Below are 18,598 nucleotides of genomic sequence, written 5' to 3'. Positions count from 1 at the left end.
GGAATTGGAGTGGGGAAAGCCTTTGGGGGCAAAGAAATATTAGAGTGAGCTGTGTTTTCTTTGAACAACCTAGTTTAAAATGCCAGCTGTGCTATACAATGTTAAACTAATTAGAAACCTCCAGTTGCATCGCTAATTCTGATGCAATACTGCTTATTTTATGCCTTGTTCAAATAGATACAATCTAATTTATTATTAGATCATATTTTATTAAAGTTAAGGTGTATTAGTGCTGTTTTAGTAGGACTGGTGCTAATTGTAGTTATATGGGGTGCCATAATGTAATTTTACCGGTTTAACTGTTTTTGAGTGTACATATCTGTCAATTAACCAATGATGGAGACTTTCTCGAGTTGAGATACTGTGCAGCTAAAAAGGTTCTCTTTCAATCCTTTTGTCTTCTGGAATACAACCCCAAGGTCCTGTGTGTCAACATATATGTGAATGACTGCAAAGGTACATAAACTGCAGGTAATTTAATGAACTTCAGAGCACTTATTGCAGACAACAGCATCTATAATGCTGGAGAGTGGAATAATCAAATGAGATATCTATGTGCGGGAGCAGCAAGTGGTTCCCCAAGAAGCGTAACTCGATGAAATCTTCACCCTTGACGAAACCTCTCACCGCTCCCCATAAAGGTTTTTTTTCTGCAATGGTGGTTCCACCCAAACTGTCCTTACAGTTCATTGGATGCTACTGTAAGATTTGAAGAGTTCTCGGATAGTCACATGGTTATTCTTGGACCACAGTTTGGAAATGTTGCAACTTGTATCTTTTCGTGCCACCTAGTCTTTAGAAGTCCTATAGATACCAAACGCTTGCCAGCTAAATCTGTGTTCACGTTAACCATACACTTCCGAAGCTGTGTGTTGGTGATTAGGCACGGTGCAACCAGGATCTATTCTTTTCATGCTTGTGGATTGCTGTTTTTGTTGCTCCAAAGACTGTCTGGTGCTAACTCTAATTCTATCGTTATAGGGTTATTTCTCCGCCACATGATCTTGGCCTACAACAAGCTTTCATTCAGCCAAGTCTACAAGCTCTACACCTCCCTTCAAAACTACTTCCGTAATGGAGAGAAAAAATGTTCAACAAGTGCTTTGGGGAGTGACGAGACCGACATGGACCTAACAACTAGTGACGGTGATGAGCTGGAGGGGAAGATGGAAAAAGAAGAACTTGATTGTCCCTTAAGGTAAGAATCTTAGCTGGTTTGTTTGGCAAACCTTATAATATTTTAGTGATTTTTGAAAAATGTAATAAACCTCAGAATAAGCTGAAGTTAATCACCATTTTCATGTTTTTTTTAATATTTATGCTCTTTCAATGAATGATACAATCTCACTTGGCTAATTCTATTTTCTGTTAGATATGTTTGTAAACAGATGCATGTAAAATTTTAGGGGTGAGGTAGAAGGCGCTAGAAAGATGGGCTTTCGTCGTTTTGTTCTTGTGGTGAGATGTACCTTTGGGAATGCATTGAACACTGCAGTGCTTTGAACTGAGCCAGTAGATACGGTGCTACTGTGTCCAAACCTTCCTAGTTAGCAAGAGAACACACACTGATATTCAATTCTCAAAGTTCTTGCAATAGTGTGCACTTCAGGTCAGGACTGTACCGGACCCTGGACCTTCAAAAACATTGGAGACCAGAACTCTGAAGTGGGTAGGAGGGTTGTTGCCCCAAGAGTTGATCCCATTGTCGTCTTGCCACATGTGTGCTCCTGGGAGTTTTGTTTCTAGGTGCAACATATTGTAAGGGTGTCGAAGAAGGAAGCCAACACAAAGGTGAGACAGTGTTGGTTATAGACTTTAATTGGTATAAAAAGTCCCTCACTATCCCTATTTAAGGGTGGATTCCCTGCCTCAAAACTAATATTAAAGGGCAGGTTAGAATGTCCATCAAATCAAAACACCACCGTCCTCTGTCACAACCTACCTCTATCCCTCACACTACAACTAAAAGATAATCTCTCCCTTCTCCTGATGGTTGATTAGAGTTCAAAAGAATGTTCTCTTCCAACAAAATAGATGCACAAGGGAATAACTCCCTTCCGCTAGTTTGCGGGTTTCACAAGTCTTTACACAATTCCAAATCCAGGAGAATGGCTCCCTTCACCTGTTGTAGATCAACACAGTTTCCAATAAAACCAGGAAGAATCACTCGCTTCCCCTGGTGTTTCCACAACTCTGTTCGGTACCAGGAAAATACCTCCCTTCTCCTGGTATCGCTTGGCACAGTTCACAACAAGGTCAGGGGAATGACTCCCTTCCCCTGGGGTCTTTCGAGCATTCTCAAGAGCTTTGGCCCCTTCTCCAGGAGAATGATCCCTTGTCCTGGTGTCTCAAAAGTTCTTCCTCACAACCCACCACTTGATGTACACTTTGCCACTCTGTTTTGTTGTTTGGAAAGTTCTCAAATCCTTCTTTGTGGATCACCTGGCTTAATGCTGCCACAGCGATGAGGACGTTCTCCTTGCTTGCTGAGTTCCCTTTTGTTGGGGTCCCAGACCCTTCTCTGGTGATCAAGTGAACTTATTACTGGCACTGGGATGAGGAAGTTCTCCTCGGGTGCTTGGTTTATGCTGGTTAGGGTCTCCAAGCCTTCTCTGGTGATCAGTGGGGCTTATGGATGTCACTGCAATGAGGAAGCTCTCCTCGGATGCACACACACTTTACTTGGGTCATTGGTTTTATGACTGCTACTGTGACAAAGAAGATCACTTAGGAGGTTGCCTGCAGCTGGTCCCCCTCCCCTAGCTGTGGCTTGCAGCGGGATACGTCACTGGTTCTTCCTGGGGTTTCTGACCTCTGCAGCTCCCATGACCAGCTTACTCTTCCTCTCGCTCTGGCAGCAACTCCACGGGTCCCTCTGCTGCCCGATGCTGTTGGCACCGTTACTTGGTCCACCTCCACAAGGTCACACCATCGTCCCCTTTCCTGCAGCTTCCCTGCACCACCTTCTGTGGGTTCCGTGATGTCCACGTCTGAAGTGCTGCTGTTTTTCGGGCCTGCTTCTTGTACCCTTCCCTGGTTTGAAAAACACACACTCACACTCACACTCTCTACCAATGTTAAGGAAGTGGCTTGTATGGTTCCTTGGAGCCTCTTCTTTGTCCTAGTACTCAGATAAAATGAGAAGTTGATATTACTGAAGGGAGGAAAGGGGTATTAGAATAACAACCCCTAGTGTTCTCAAGTGGTATCTTAAGGGTCATAGGGCTAGGGAGCTGAGTCATGTTCTGGGAGTCCTTGTCCCCATGAGGGGAGTCTCTCCCTTTGAGGTCCTCCCACTGTATGCCTCACTGAGGGGGAATTTCGGCTAGCAGCCTCACCTCCCTAGCCTCACATGGAAGGGCTCTCCCCTCCCCTGGTAGGAAGTGACGGGATCTCATGACTTGTCACAATACATGGCTTAGCAATGTGATGTGCTAGACGATGGAGCTGTAAGTGGGCATGTTGATGTGACAATAGGTGTAGATATTTCCAGGAGTTGGAGTGGCAGTGCCGACTAGTCCCTTCATAAAGGACAATGGGCTGGCATCATGGGCTGCTGGGCAAACACTTGTCGTTAGCATGCCAGCAGCACAAATGGGTTTCCAGATGGTGTTTTTCATTAGCCAGTGCTCACGTAAATCCCCTCCTATCTTTCTGACTGAGTCAGACCAAAGTATGAAGTTGATACAAAGTGTACAGTTAGGGGCTTGGTGCACTGCACATGGGTGACATATTGTGGTTGTGTCCTACCTCTGAGCTTATCCTTTGGAGTTGGTTGTTCGTGTAGGAAGTTGCCCCTCAAATCCTGTGCGAGGTGGAGATGAATGAGGTGTGGGTTGGATCTAGAATGAGTGTAATTGTAATGAGTCCAGGTATATTCAACAACATCTTAAGAGTATCAGTGAGTGTTGTGTGACATGAGCTGTCTGAGAGGCCGCGAGGAGAAGGCCAGAGGACAAGGCCTGCACTCCTCTTTGCAGCTCTTCGATGCTCGAAGTCTGCCGTTTACCACAAACTCTTGCTGGAATCACAAGGTAAGGAGTCCCGCACTCCGGAACTACCCCACACACTCGCAAAAAGGCGAGACCGTCTACGCACACGTACTCTACCTAGCGTATTGGTCACTCTGCCCATCCCCACAAGTGCACGCAATGCACGTCTACAGTCGAGAACCTTACCTACAACTAACCGAAAGGCCACCTCCCCAGTACTGCATCTATACCACAAACTAAGCCACACAACGAAGCTGACCCCACTTATCAAGCACCACCGTGAGCCATTTGCATTGGATACAATGTCTAAGACTCTTGTTAATGTGTCACTCACACGTATGAATGAAATTACCGCTATCTGCAAATCTTCTACCACTGCCTTGCTACCTAATGATGCAAATGCCACTTTATCTGTGTCTATGACCCCAGAAAACATGCCCCCCACTGGTTTGAATGAAATTACCGCTATTTGCAATTCTTCTACCACTGTCTTGCCGGTTCGGATATGCCACCCTCGACCATCAATGTCACCCCTGAACCGCACCTCAAATGTGCCCTCATCAATGCCCGCTCCATCAATGCGCATGCACTAGACATCCACGACCTTATTACCACCCTAGATCTAGATCTTCTAATGGTCACCGAAACTTGGCTACATGAAGCCTCAGGCCCCGCCCTATCCCTCGCTCTCCCACCTGGCTATGCCATCACGAGACAAGATCGCATGACCACTGGAGGCGGTGTCGCACTCATAGCCAAAGACTCAATCACCATCAGAAAGGCTGGCAAAACTATCAACAATAACAGCGACTACCTTCAACTAAAACTCACCATCTCGCACCAATGCACCATCACCCTACACCTCATCTATCGACCACCAGGCCCCCTAGGAGACTTCCAGGCCTCCATCACCCACCTCCTGGCGGACAACCTCAAAAAGTCATCCAAAGCCATTCTCCTTGGAGACATCAACCTTGGCCTGAATGACGCCAAAGACCCTACAGCCAAAGCACTTGACACAGCTCTAGCCACCCTAGGATTCATCAACACCATCAACAACCCCACACACGCCCTAGGCAGATCACTAGACTGGATCGCCCACCACAATTGCCCCATCACAGTCACGGGCAACACCCCCACCCCATGGTCCGACCACCACACCATCACCTTTAACATCCCCACCACTACAACCACATCCCAACCCCCTCCTCCCTTGCCTCCTGCCCTTACAAGGAGTGCCCCTCAACTGACCAAAGAAAGACTCCTACCCTTCTTATAGGGACCTGCCTTCACAGCCCCATTCTCCAACGACCCGGAAACTCTGGCAAAAAATTATGATACGGCCATCACAGCAGCAATCAATACCATCGCCCCACTTAAACTTCGGAAAACCAAACCCACTAGACACGCTAATGCGTGGTTCACCCAAGACCTTCTAAAACTACGCTCCGACAAACGGGCAGTATTAGCTCTTTGGCAAACATCACGGGATGAGAAAGACAAACAACTTCAAATCCCTTGCAATTAATTACAAGAAAGCCATCATTAAAGCCAAAGCTAAATCCTTCGAAGAGAGAATTACTAAGGCCAAGTCGAACACCAAGGAAATGTTCGCCATTTTCAGGGAACTTGAGAACCCCACACCCACCCCCCAAAACTTCACTAAGGACAAAGAATGGTGTGACAACATCCAAACAGCCATGCGCAATAAGATCAGCTCTCTCCAAGCCAAAATCTTGAACACCAAACTAACACTCTCCACCCACACTACACCCTCCCCACCACCACTGCCCCCACCCACCTTCTCGTTTAAAACCATCCAAGAAAACGACATGATCAACATTATGAAAAACATAAAACCCTCCAATTGCAAAGGCGACCCCTGTCCTGCCTCCATCATCAAAGACTGCGCAGACACCTTGGCCCCTTTTCTAACAGCCTTCGTCAACGCCTCCTTCACCACAGGGAGAGTCCCCGCCTGCCTAAAGGAAGCATGGGTCCGACCCCTCATAAAGAAACCCACACTTGACCCCACCTCCCCTAATAACTACCGCCCCATCACCACTGTCCCTTTCCTCCTCAAGATTCTAGACAAAGCAGCCTACCTGCAGGTCCAGCACTTCCTCGAAGAACAGAACCTCCTTGGACTGAGACAATCCGGCTTTCGCCCTAGGCATGGGACAGAGACCGCCCTACTCGACCTAAAAAACCAAATGCACGACGCAAGGGACCAAGGCAAACCTGTCTTGCTCCTTCTCCTGGATCTGTCGGCAGCTTTTGATCTTGTAGACCACGACATCCTCTGCCACCACCTCTCCTCCACAGCCAACTTCTCTCAAGAAGCCATTACATGGATCACCTCCTTCCTCCAAGGCAGGACCATGCAGGTCTTCTCTGACCTAGCCACTGCATCACCCTCTATCATGCTATGTGGGGTGCCCCAAGGCTCCTGCCTCTCCCCCACCCTCTACAACATCTTCACCCGCCCCCTCTTCCTCATCCTTGACGCCATGGGCATCTCTTACACCAACTACGCCGACGACACATAGATCCTTCTCACTCTGACAGGCGACTATGACACGGACTCTGCTACCCTCAACAACATCTACAACACAATTCAAATGTGGATGGCTATCAACGGCCTCTGCCTTAACTCCGACAAAACTGAGCTCCTACTCGTAGGCTCCCCTGACACCATCAAGAAACTTGACGCTCAGTTCAGCCATTTCACCATTGACTCAATCACAATCCCAGTACTTGACACGGTAAAAACACTAGGCGTCTACTTAGACTCCAATCTATCCATGACCAGACAAGTAAACGCCATTGCCTCCTCGGCCGCTTACCATGCAAAACTCCTTAACGCAATCAGACCTCATCTGTCAAAAGACACCTGCACTAACATAGCCAGGGCCATAACCGGCTCGCGACTTGATTACTGCAATATTCTTTTCCTTGGGACCTCCAACAAAAATCTTGAGAAGCTCCAAGTAATACAGAACAATGCCCTACGCGCTGCACAAGGCATTGCCAAGAGAGAGCACATCACCGCTGCCAGAAAAGCTTCCCACTGGCTCCCCATAAAGGAGAGGATCTTATTCAAGGCTCTAAGCATCACCCACATATGTGTCCATCTTGCCGCCCCAATGTACCTTTCCCAGAGGATCCACCTGGTCTCCTCCACAAGACCCACTAGATCACCCTATGCCAGCATTCTCTCAGTACTCAGGGTAAAAAGGACCAGAGCAGGGGGCTCCAGTTTCCCGTACCTCGCTGCCGTACACTGGAATACCCTCCCTAGCTCCCTGCGCTCTGAACCCTCACTGACCGCCTTTCGAAAACCCTGAAAACGACCCTGTTCATCTAACAATTACATGGCCTAGCCCTCATAATTGTATTGTATGATGTATTATGTGGTATATCTGATCACAGGTCACTGCCTCACTGTAACCCAAGGCACAACCTGCACACATTGTAACTAAGTCTTCCTTGCAAGTAACAGTGCCACAATGCCCCTGGGCTGCCTGCACGCTATATAAATTTAATAAATAAATAAATAAATAAGAGATTTTGCAGACACGATTTACATCATTGACAGTGGTCTTTCAATGCATTATGGTATTGCAATGCCGGGAGTAACTGAGGTTTCTGTTAAATGGATATGTGAATTGGTTCTATTGTAACAATACAGTTAATGTCTCCCTGTTTCTCTCATGTAACATTCATTTGCTCTGCCTTAAAGTCCCGATATGCAGGAGACTACTTTTATGAGATATTCGAACATGGAAACCCCCAAATTAATGAGTTTGTTTGCAAAGAAGTAGCAAATTACCTGGCATTCCCGATTATGTGTGAATTTTATGTCAAGATCAGAGACTAATATTTTGCTTACCTTTCTATACTGACATAAATAGTAACAAAGAGAACACTGTAAAATAATCAACCCATTGTTAATGAATCAACAGCAAACAGTTGAAATACAAATCGTAGAGGGCAGCAACCGGTGAGCCAATCAGTGACATGTACTAGTCCCTTGATGATGTGACCAGTCCTAGCTAGCCACAACGTTTCACAATGTAGTAATTTCTTTGTTGCTAGGAACAGCATCAGGGCACATTTTTTATGATTCCTATTGTCTTTTGCATTACTTTATCTAAATGTGCTCCTTTTGTGGGAGTTTCTTTTGTTATTTTCATTATTATTTTTTATCTGGTTCTCTCACCAGTGATCTGTCCAGGTTTTTAAGAGAGCATGGTGCATTTTGTACTTTGGGAGGGCAAAATGTCACTTTGGGCAGGGTTTGATATAAAGGGACTGTTTTTATGACTAAGCACTTGCTGGATATGTGCTCCCCGCCTGCCGTCACTTGTTTTTGCTCATGGACTCTCTATTTGGGCTGTGACTTTGTTTTCCTTGTTTATTTAACAATTTTAATGCCCTGCTTCCAGTTTTACTTTCTGGTTCCTATCTTCACAGCAAGCCGTTTTTGGTGCATATTGGGCATTGCCCGTTGGAGGAAGGTGAAAAGGTGGCGAGGAGCACTATGCTCTGCATGCGCATTGGTCTCTCGGCTCAATTATGCTTTGTTGGTCATCGGCACATGACTGTCATTGCTCTGTTTCTCCGATATAACAGCATTAAGCAATTCCTTTCATAATGGAAGGCTCCCAAACTAGGGAAACTTTGATTGATACTTTCCTAGAAGATTGTTTTACTAAATGAGGTACTCCACAATGGATTCTTCAGAGCACCAGCTGTTTCTTCTGATGCTGGTCTCTACAAGGACTTGGATTTCTCTGTAGATTTACTTATTTCATTTTTTTGCTTCCCATTACAAATTGGAGATTTCCCTGAGAATTGCTTTTAAAGTTCTTCATCTTCTACATATCTCTCACATGGTTCTGGCAAGGATTGTGGGCCTTGTATCCTTGTCTATTTAGGCTATATTCCTGGTCTGCTGCACTACCCAGCCTTACTGCACCTCAAAGAATGTCCCCTTCGCAATAGTCTTAACTACTCCAGCATTATTTCTCTAACTCTAGAAGTGCACTCAGGTGGTTCCTAAATAGAGCTCTGGAACTGCTACACAATATTTGGCTTCTACTTTGAATAGATTATAAAATCGGACCGCCTTTGGGTTCGAGTGCCTGTTGCAGCAACATCTCTGCCAGGGTTCCATGTCACTTCGCCGACAGTAATTACCTTGTGGTAATTTACCACAAAGTAATTACTTCGAAAATGTTCATCAAATTATTTTTTTCTTTTTAAATTGGGGGCTGAGGGGTGGGCCCATGCCCCATTCACCTTCATAACTGACCCAAACTCCCGAGGTCCGAACTCCCCCCCACCCGCTATTTTACACAAACACTGGGCAGAGGAAGAGGATGACTGAAAGTAACGACACTCTCATACACCGTACCAGACATGTCCCGTTAATCGGCTCAGGCAAAGTCATGCACTTGACTATAAGTGCATACACCTGATACCAATTAGCTCTCTTCACAAGGATAAAGGGTAGAACCTAAAAGCACACTCTTAAGCAAGGCGGCACACGAGTACGAGCAGGACTTCCAGGACGATGGCAAACCTACTGGAGCAGAGTGACGGACCAAGGGACAAGAGCAGCAGGTCGAAAACCTCAAGAGTTCCCTACTGGAAGTTGTTGCCTCTGACAGGCCGCGAAAGACATGTGGAGGCCAGGTCCCGCTTCAGAAGACTGCATTATGTTTCAAGGAGGCCAGCGACCCTCCCGGGTGAATGGCAGAGATGGGGTGGCGAGGCAAAGCCTGTGGTATTAACATTGACTCGTAAAACCAAGAAAGAGATGCACACAGCCAGAGAATTGACACGTGACCTGAGAGACCAGCCTGTGTTAAAGAAAGTTTGAAGCAGCAACATTATATCACAAGGGAAGGCTGCACGCCTCTGAATGAGACGCGAAGAAAGGCAGACGTGTGAATGAACTTTGAAGTAAGGACAGCTGTGGAATCAGTGATGCTGAGTAACGGAGTGGTCCGGCGAAAGGAAGTCTCTGTGAAAGGTGCACTGTTTGTAATGATAAAGCGAATGAACTGCAACAGCGAAGTAAGCCAAAATTAACTCCTGGGAGGGAAGGGGAGAGTGAAAGTTGAACCTTGTTCTGTTTGTCGTAGTGGTCCTGCAGAGGTCTGTAAAGAAATCCTTGCACATTCCAAACTCTTCGATACCCGAAAGTGGTTGGAGCCCGGCTGAGGGAGATCTGAAGTGTAATATGCTCGGGGAAGGGAGCCCCCTTGCAAGTTTTGTTGAACTTTGTGCTGAAGAGGTCTGAGCCCGACGGAGGGGAACCAATGTGAACTGTTTGTTGAAACATCATTTAGAAGTTTAGAAGTAAAAAGAGAGACTATAACGTGGAAGGCCAGCCGGGCCTCAATCCACGTTTTGGACTATTTGCTGTGTTGAGAACCCAAGTCAGAGTGTGTCATCCTGCCTACAGGGACTGTCTTACTCTGTGTGGTCTAACGTGGGGAGGTGAGCTTGTTCAGCAAAATGTATTCGTTTGAACACTGATTTTTCCTTTGCATACATTTCACCTTTATGCACTTTTTGTACAAGAGATGGGGCAGGCATTAGGTTTTGTTAGCATAGGCCATTTTGATAAGACGGACTCCATTGGGACTGTTTTGTTTATCGTTAGATGGTCAAGACTAATCCCATCTTAGTTATAGGGTAAAGTAGGAGTTCAACTTCAATAAAGGATTTACAAATTGTACCTATTGTGTCTGTGTCATACTTGTGATACCATGCCTCCCCTACACTACCCACAAATACCTATATTTCTTTGGTGGAATACTTTGTGGTAAATTACCACAAAGTAATTACTGTCTGTGAAACAATGGGATACCCTCTGCCGGTGGACTATGGACACAGGATGAGAGCACCTTCCGCATCAATTGCTTGGAACTCCTGCTGGGTTTGGTTGACATCAAAAGCCTTTCCAAAGATCATGTCTATTCTCAGCACAGACATTTCAGTGCCATTTCAATACATAATCAAATTGGGTGGCATTAGGTCGCATATCATGGACGATCTTACAACAGATTTCTTATATTACTGCCTTCACTGGCAGATGACCTTCAGGACTGAGTATCCGCCCCCATGCCATATACTATGCTTTTATGACCACTGTGATTGGCTCCTCTACTTTTGTGTTTTTCAAGGCTTACTCTCCATTTGGGGCTCGCTTCTATAGATCTCTTTACCTCTCTCCTCAGTCCCTTTCAAATGTGTCCAGGCCTGAAAGCTCTAATAAATATGTTTCTTTATACTGGTTGAAGAACCCCCTGTTCTCCTTTTCCTCATCAATTATGATTTCCCTGGTTCTTCTCAGAGTATGGAATCCTGACAGTTGGATTACTTTCATCAAACACCTTTGGCCAATGTAACCTTTGATTCCAATTATTATGGCATTTCCCATGGGTTCTCTGATTCAGTTTCCCCTAATTCCTGTTCTTCTGACTAATCCATAAATTGTGCCTCTCTGACCCTGATGGTATGGGGGGTTTCAGGCAGGGCCTCAACCTTTTATTGAGACAGTTGGGATCTCAATAATTCATGGGTTTGTTAAACGTAATACTACTAATGCTTCAGTGGTTATGGCAACCAATTTCTTCTCCTCTCTCCTGTAAGAAGGTAAGTGCTATGACTTCCAGTACTGGTCAGCTATTTCGGCCACTCATTCCCTGAGTGATACTTTTGGGAATGGTCACCACGCTTGCGCATTCTTGAGCAGTCCTTGGGACACCCAGACCTCATAGCAATGTATTGTAGGCATGTATTATAGGGGGCTTAGCTTGCATTTGCATGTCTTTAACACTCTGACCAAGCCTTGTTTGCCATGACCATCTTGTGGTAAAGAAGAGTCACACCCCTGGGCTTTAAGTTGGAATGCTCATGCGGCAAAAACTATTGTACACCACTGCTGTTGACCCATGTACCAGGCAGAGAAACATGCTCTTGCGACACCTGTAAACAATCACTTGTCGCAATGGATAGGTGGACGTTTATCTCCCCTGCAATGCATATGAAACACTCTTTAGAACTTACATTTAAAAAAATAAATCAAATCTATCATTTTGCAAAGAAAGTGACCCACATAGTGATTTTAAGCATTTTTTTAAATGTTGCTGTAGAAATCGATCATTGTTATTAAATAGCCAGCATTACATGTCTGTAACACATGCTATCAAACAGCACAGGTTAAAAAAAAAACTAGATTCATTACTTGCCACTGTTTTCAGTGTCCAAAATGGATTAAGCCAATTAAAGTCTAAGGAAAACAAGTCTGCGGTGTGGTGATGGGAATGGGTGCGAAAGAGTCAAAAGCGATTCACGTTCCAAACAAGGGTGATCTTCAAGGTATGCTTCATATCAATTCGGCGCAATGCCAAACTTGTGTTCGCTGCAAAACCGCAGTATGCGGAAACAACTTTAATCATTATTCAGATCTATGCTCGCCGGTCGGGTGTATTTCAGATATTTTTTTTTCTTTGAATGATTGACAATATTTCATCATTTCACAGTTCAAGGCATATATTAGTTTTCAAAAATGGATTAGTAGGTGGGGGCGTGGCTCGGAGCTGCCATGAGCGGTATGTCTCCATAAGAGCTCCTGACTGACGCGACGCATCGAGCAGGAAATTGACAGCCCTCTGCCCCGATTATGCCCAGAAATTGAAGGCACGGTGTGGGAACAGCTGCTGCAGACTTCACCCAAGTCGGGTCCAGTTGCGGTGCCAAACAGCTGAGATGCGAGGCGGAAAACCTCGACGAGCTCTATGCTTCAAGAAAATGGCGGCCGCCAGACAGCGTCCCGAACACCAATGAGGGGGAGGGGCGACGAGGCAGAAGAGCCCTGGCCGACGAGTGAAGCTGTCCCATGCGGTCACGAGGAAATATGATTCCCGACTGGTTGTCCCCTCCCACCCCCCCCACCTATCAAGTACCGGAGCAGCTTTGAAGGCTCCCGATCCTCTGGATCCCACCCTTTGCGGTCTTGCTACCCCCCCGGGCCCCGATCTGCGGTCAGATTGTCTCAACGCGGGTTGACATTGACTTCCCCCCTGCGGGGTAGCGCTTGCCTGGGTGCTCGGCGTGAGTTGAGGCGGAGCGATGACGAATGAGACGTGGACCTCGCCTGAAGTCCTGAGTCCCCTGCGCCTGGCCCAGAGAGACACCACCAGCTATCCTGAGCCGTGGCGGGAGCTGACGGGAAGCGAGGAGACGGAATACCCGACCTAGTGAGGAGCCTGAGATCCCGCCCGTCTCCCTCCAACCATCAAGATCCGGAGCAGATGTGGGGGCTCCCGGTCCTCCGGCCCCCCCTTACTGTCTTGCACCGCCCCCCCTTAAGCCTAGCGAGGAGCCAACGGGTGCAGCCCTGGGTCTTCGGCGCCCTATTCAGTGACATAACCAACCACCCTGGGCAGCGAGGTGTATCGGCAGGATGTGAGGAGCTGGAGCATCTGACCTACAATCTGAGGTGAGGAGGCGCGAGGGGTGAGCCACACATGGGACTGACCTCCGCATTGGCAACAGCCACCCCATCCCCTCTAGCAAAGAGCAGAGACATACATGCAGCTGGGGAAAAGCTTTCAGAGCCCCTACTCCATCTTCTCCACAGCCAGCTGAGGGTTGGTGAGGGTCTGACCATCGAGGCAGTTCCCTTGACTAAGGGGGAGGGTCCAGTTCCCCGCACAGCACCAAAGACATCCCAGGACCAGACCCCACACACCAGACCACTTCACAGAAAGCCTTCTGGGGACACCCACGTCAAACAGGAGGCCCCTCCGCCGTGAGGCAGGGGTCCCTAAAGGAAGCACACCACAGTGACCCCACTCCCCCAAGAGCCGGAGCACCTCTCTGCATTTTTGGACACTCCAGCGCCCTCTTGCCAGTGGGATCCTCCTATAAATCGATCTGCCCCTCCCAGGGGGTACTCCCCTGCCACAAATGTGTTTGGAGCACTAAAGACATTACTCTCCAGCCCCAATTAGTGAAGCATTGTGAGCGCCGGACAGCACTCCCTCTCCGCTACTGTCAAGTGCATCTGCATTCCACATAACCGCAAGTTTCATTCCCAGTTGAAATGGCAAAAAGCGGGAAGGCATCCAGACAGACAGACATCGCAGCATTAATGAGCGCCACAACCGCGAAGAAGAGCAGGAGTGGGGACCCACCAGGAGAACCAGCAATGAGTTCCAACCTTCCAACCCCAGTTCAGAGGACCTTGACCCAGCACATACAGCCACAAAATCCGACCTGCAAGACCTAGTGTCTGCACTAACGAAGGAGATCCAAAAAAGGCACTGAGGAGGTCACGAAAAAATAAACTCCCTCAACAAGAGAGTAGTGGCTGTGGAGCTCTGCGCCGCTGAGATCAAAACTTAACCTGCGACCAAAAATTTGAGTGGGAGCAGGGAATGGACAGAATAGCAGCCCTTGAAGTGAGATGCGAATTGCTGGAAGCGAAACAGGAGGACTCGGAAAACAGGTCCCGATGAAACAACATCCGCCTGCGGGGATCCCGTCCTCTATCCCAGACGCAGATCTGAAGGGCTATGTGTCGGACTTGTTCAGGTTCATAATAACGCTGTTACGCTCACCTGGTATCCACAGGGCCGCCACCCAGCCGGGTGGTATGCTTCTTAGCTTTGCCCTGATGTGGTCTGCGGGGAAGGTTCTGCCTGAAAATACAGGAGGACTGTGTGCAAGACTGACCGACTGGGGTAAGTATCCTCCCTCCACCCCCGTATGCTTTCAGTCCCTATGGTGCCCTCTTCTCACCTTGTGGTAGAATTAGGCGTGCTCTCCGTCCTGACTTCTTTGCAGGGGCGCGTTGTCTTTCATGGACGAGTGTGGTCCAGTTACTTCACTGACACCGGCCCGTTTGATATTGTTCAGGTAGGTCTTATTGCTGTTCTTTAGTTTTGTTGCTATCCTGCATGCCTTTCTTTGTTTAAAATGTCTCTTTTTCCTCCCTTAGGTATGCAGAGCTTCAGCGCGGCGAACTGGCTTGGTTGAGCCCCGCTGGTAAATGATGGCGCATTAAGAGCGCTATGATGCGGTAAGTAAGCGCTATGCGCAGCGCTGCAAAGTCTTGCCTTTGCTAACCTGTGTTTTCCTTCCTTGTAGGTCGCGGCGTTCTTCAGTGCGAGTGGAATGTCCGGAGTGGTGCCAGCCGAGAGGCGACCAGCCAGGTAAGCCTTTTGAGCAGTTCGTAATTTGCAAATGTCTCTACAGCTTTCTTTAATGTTGCCTCTATCTTCCTCTTTCAGGTCATTCTGTCCGGGAGGCGTGCACATTCGAGGAAGCTGTTCTCAGTATCTGCGAGTGTTTAAAGATGAAGACTGCAGGTAACATGCTGCTGCTAATGATGTTCCTTTTGTCTCCTTGCAGGTTCTGCATTTCCGAGGTTCGAGGGAATAACTGGACACGGTGAGCGTCACGTTGCAAGCTGCAAAGTAACACGAAGCATGTTCTGCAGTCAGGGTGTGGTTTATATAGCCCAGGTAAAGTATTACCAGGGAAAGTAGTTCCAGGCCTGCCACACCCAAAACACTAGACCGCATAGCTTGGTTCTTAGGGAACCAAGCTATGTGGATGCCTCCATGTTGGCTGACAATACAATAAAGTAGTTCCCGAGCACATTGTTGTTCATGGTGTACGAGTCTGGCACCATAGGCACCCGGACTGGCCCCATGAGGGCTTTTGAAGAGGATCCCAGGCTCTAGTGGCCCGAGTCCTGACTCCACCTGGCCAATGGGTTTGCCAGAGGGGGTTTTGGGCGAGGGTCGTGACAGCACTCCCTCCTAAGGCCCCTCCCATGGTGTTCCTTCTGTCTGGCCCAGGTTTGGTTGGGAAGTTCCGATGGAATTTCCTGATTAGACGTGGTGCGTGAATATTCTCACTGGGCTCCCGGGCTCTATCTTGTGGTTCAAATCCTTTCCAATCGACGAGATAATATAGCTTGATCCTAGAGTATTTAGAGTCCAAGATATCTTTGACTTCGAATTCTGATTCTCTGTCAACAAGTATGGGCTTAGGTGGAGTCCTAATCCGTGTGCCGGGTTGCATTGGTTTCAGGAGGGACACATGGAATACTGGGTGGATGTGTAGATTAGGTGGTAAATTCAGTTTCACGGCTGCTGGGTTGATAATTGCCTTAATGGTATAGGGTCCTAAGAATCTGGGATGAAAGGTCCGGGTTCCCTTGATGGGTAAGAATTTAGCGGCTAACCAAACTTAGTCTCCTACTTGATAATCAGGGGCCTTTTTCCGATGTTGGTCGGCGAATCTCTTTTGTTTTTCTTTGGCATGAATAAAGGGCAAAGGTTGTGTGTAGAGTCATTACCGCTGGCATTTCCAAGTTGGCTGGAAGGTCTAGTTCAGAGGTACGTGGATGTCTGCCATGAAGGGTATAGAAGGGCGTTTGTCCCGTGCTTGAATGCAAAGAATTGTTATATGCATATTCGGCTATCCATAGTAGGTCTTTCCAATTCCTTTATTCGTGGTGCAGCATGCACCGTAAATATTGCTCGAGTGTCTGATTGGTTCTCTCGGTTTGGCCGTCCATTTGGGATGGTGACTGGTAGATAGCCGAACATCGATCTGCGCCATTGCACAGCATTTTTTCCAGAAGTTTGAAACAAACTGGCTGCCTCAATCAGAGACCAGAAGCGAAGGGAAGCCATGTAGCTTAACCACGCCCTCCAGGAACACTTTTGCTAAAGTGGCTGCGTCTGGGAGGCCTTTGAGAGGAATAAAATGGGCCATCTTCGAGAATAAGTCCACAACTTCAAGGATGGTGCTGAACCCTTGGCTTGGAGGTAGATAAGTGATGAAGTCAAGGGAAAGAGTGTGCCATGGAACTGGCGGAATGTCCAATGGTTGTAGGAGACCAGATGGTTTTTGTTTCTGAGATTTATTTTGTGCGCAGACACCGCAGGACTGAATATACTGAATGATGTCCTTACGCCAGGTAGGCCACCGAAAGTTCTCTTTCACCTTAGCTAGGGTTTTGGCGATCCCAGGATGCCCTTCGATCAGTGAATCGTGATAGTTTGAAATAATATGCTGTTGTAATTCTTTCTTGGGTACATATAGGCGATCCCTAAAAAAGGGTAGGTGGCCCTTGATGGTATATTGTTCTCCTTGAGTTTGCCAAGAGAGGTAGGCATCAGGACTCATTGTCCGTTGGATTTCTTTTCGTAGTTCTGCTTGTGTTAAAGCTGTCGTGATACCCAAGAGTTTGTCTTCAGGTATAATAGGTACTGGGTCTGGAGTTGTATATACTATTCCATCTATGCCCATGCGAGATAAGGCATCCGCCTTTCCGTTTCTGACTCCTGGTCGAAAATGTGATTACATAGTCATATTCGGCGAAGAAAAGGGCCCACCGTAATTGGCGCGAGGACTGGGTCTTGGCTATTTTGAGATATTGCAGGTTTCGGTGGTCTGTGATGACTGTAATGGTGTGTCTGGCCCCCAGAAGGTAGTACCTCCAGGCTTTAAAGGTGGATTTGATAGCCAGGAGTTCCTTGTCTGTGATGGCATAATTAATCTCTGGAGGTGAGAACTTTTTCAACCAGAAGGCCACAGGATGTAGCTGGCCGGTTTCCGGGTCTCTCTGTGAAAGGACAGCCCCCATTGCGAGACTGGACGCATCAGTTTCAACGACATAAGGGAGGTCTGGACGAGGATGTCGCAGGATTGGAGCGGAGATAAACCTTAGTTTACGTTCCTGAAAGGCTTCTTCTGCTTCTTCGGTCCAAGAAAACTTTTTATTTTTTCGTAATAGTACTGTGATTGGGTGCACAACCTGAGAGAAGTCTGGGATGAACCGGCGGTTGAAGTTCGCAAAGCCCAGCATGCTGTGTACCCCTTTCAGAGACGTCGGTGAAGGCCATTTCAGAATGGCATCTACATTGTGCACGTCCATTCTGATGCCTCCTGGAGTAAGGATAAAACCAAGAAATTCTACTTCGGTGACGTGAAAAAAGCATTTTTCAATCTTTGCAAACAAGCAATGTTGACGGAGCTTGGTGAGGACTGAACGAACGTGCCCGACATGATCTTGTTCCGAAGCTGAGTATACTAAGATGTCGTCTATGTACACTAAAGTGCACACATCAATTAACTTCCTTAAGACGTCATTCATGAGATATTGGAATGCCGCAGGAGCGTTGCATAACCCGAAGGGCATGACTTGATATTCAAACAAGCCATACTTAGTACGGAAGGCGGTTTTCCATTGATCTCCTTTTCTGTTTCGGACCAGGTGTTCCGCTCCTCGGAGGTCCAATTTGGTATAAATCTGGGCATCTTTAACTTGGTCTAGCATCTCAGGAATAAGTGGCAAGGGGTAGCGGTTCTTCAAGGTGATCTGGTTCAATGCGCGGTAGTCAATACAGGTTCTCAAGTCTCTTTCCTTTGTCGGTATGAAGAACAATGGACTGGCTCAGGGGACTTCGAAGGACGGATAAATGCGTTTGCAAGGTACTGGTCTAAATAGGATTTCAAATGAAGGTTTTCTGGTTCTGTGAGAGCGTAGATCCTGCCGCAAGGGA

At 47.3% G+C, this 18,598-nt stretch overlaps 1 protein-coding gene across 1 annotated transcript in view; it reads left to right on the top strand.

Moving 5' to 3' along the window:
* ANAPC5 (anaphase promoting complex subunit 5) overlaps window positions 1-18,598 on the top strand; it is a 655,776-nt gene that overhangs the window by 179,203 nt on the left and 457,975 nt on the right. The window contains exon 4 of the mRNA XM_069619569.1: window positions 982-1,198. Within this exon, the coding sequence (XP_069475670.1) occupies window positions 982-1,198 (217 nt within the window). The remainder of the gene's footprint in view (window positions 1-981; window positions 1,199-18,598) is intronic.

The sequence above is a fragment of the Ambystoma mexicanum genome, chromosome 10 (assembly GCF_040938575.1).
Source record: "Ambystoma mexicanum isolate Mex_15411 chromosome 10, UKY_AmexF1_1, whole genome shotgun sequence".
Taxonomy (NCBI): domain Eukaryota; kingdom Metazoa; phylum Chordata; class Amphibia; order Caudata; family Ambystomatidae; genus Ambystoma; species Ambystoma mexicanum.
This window is presented reverse-complemented; position numbering and strand designations above follow the sequence as displayed.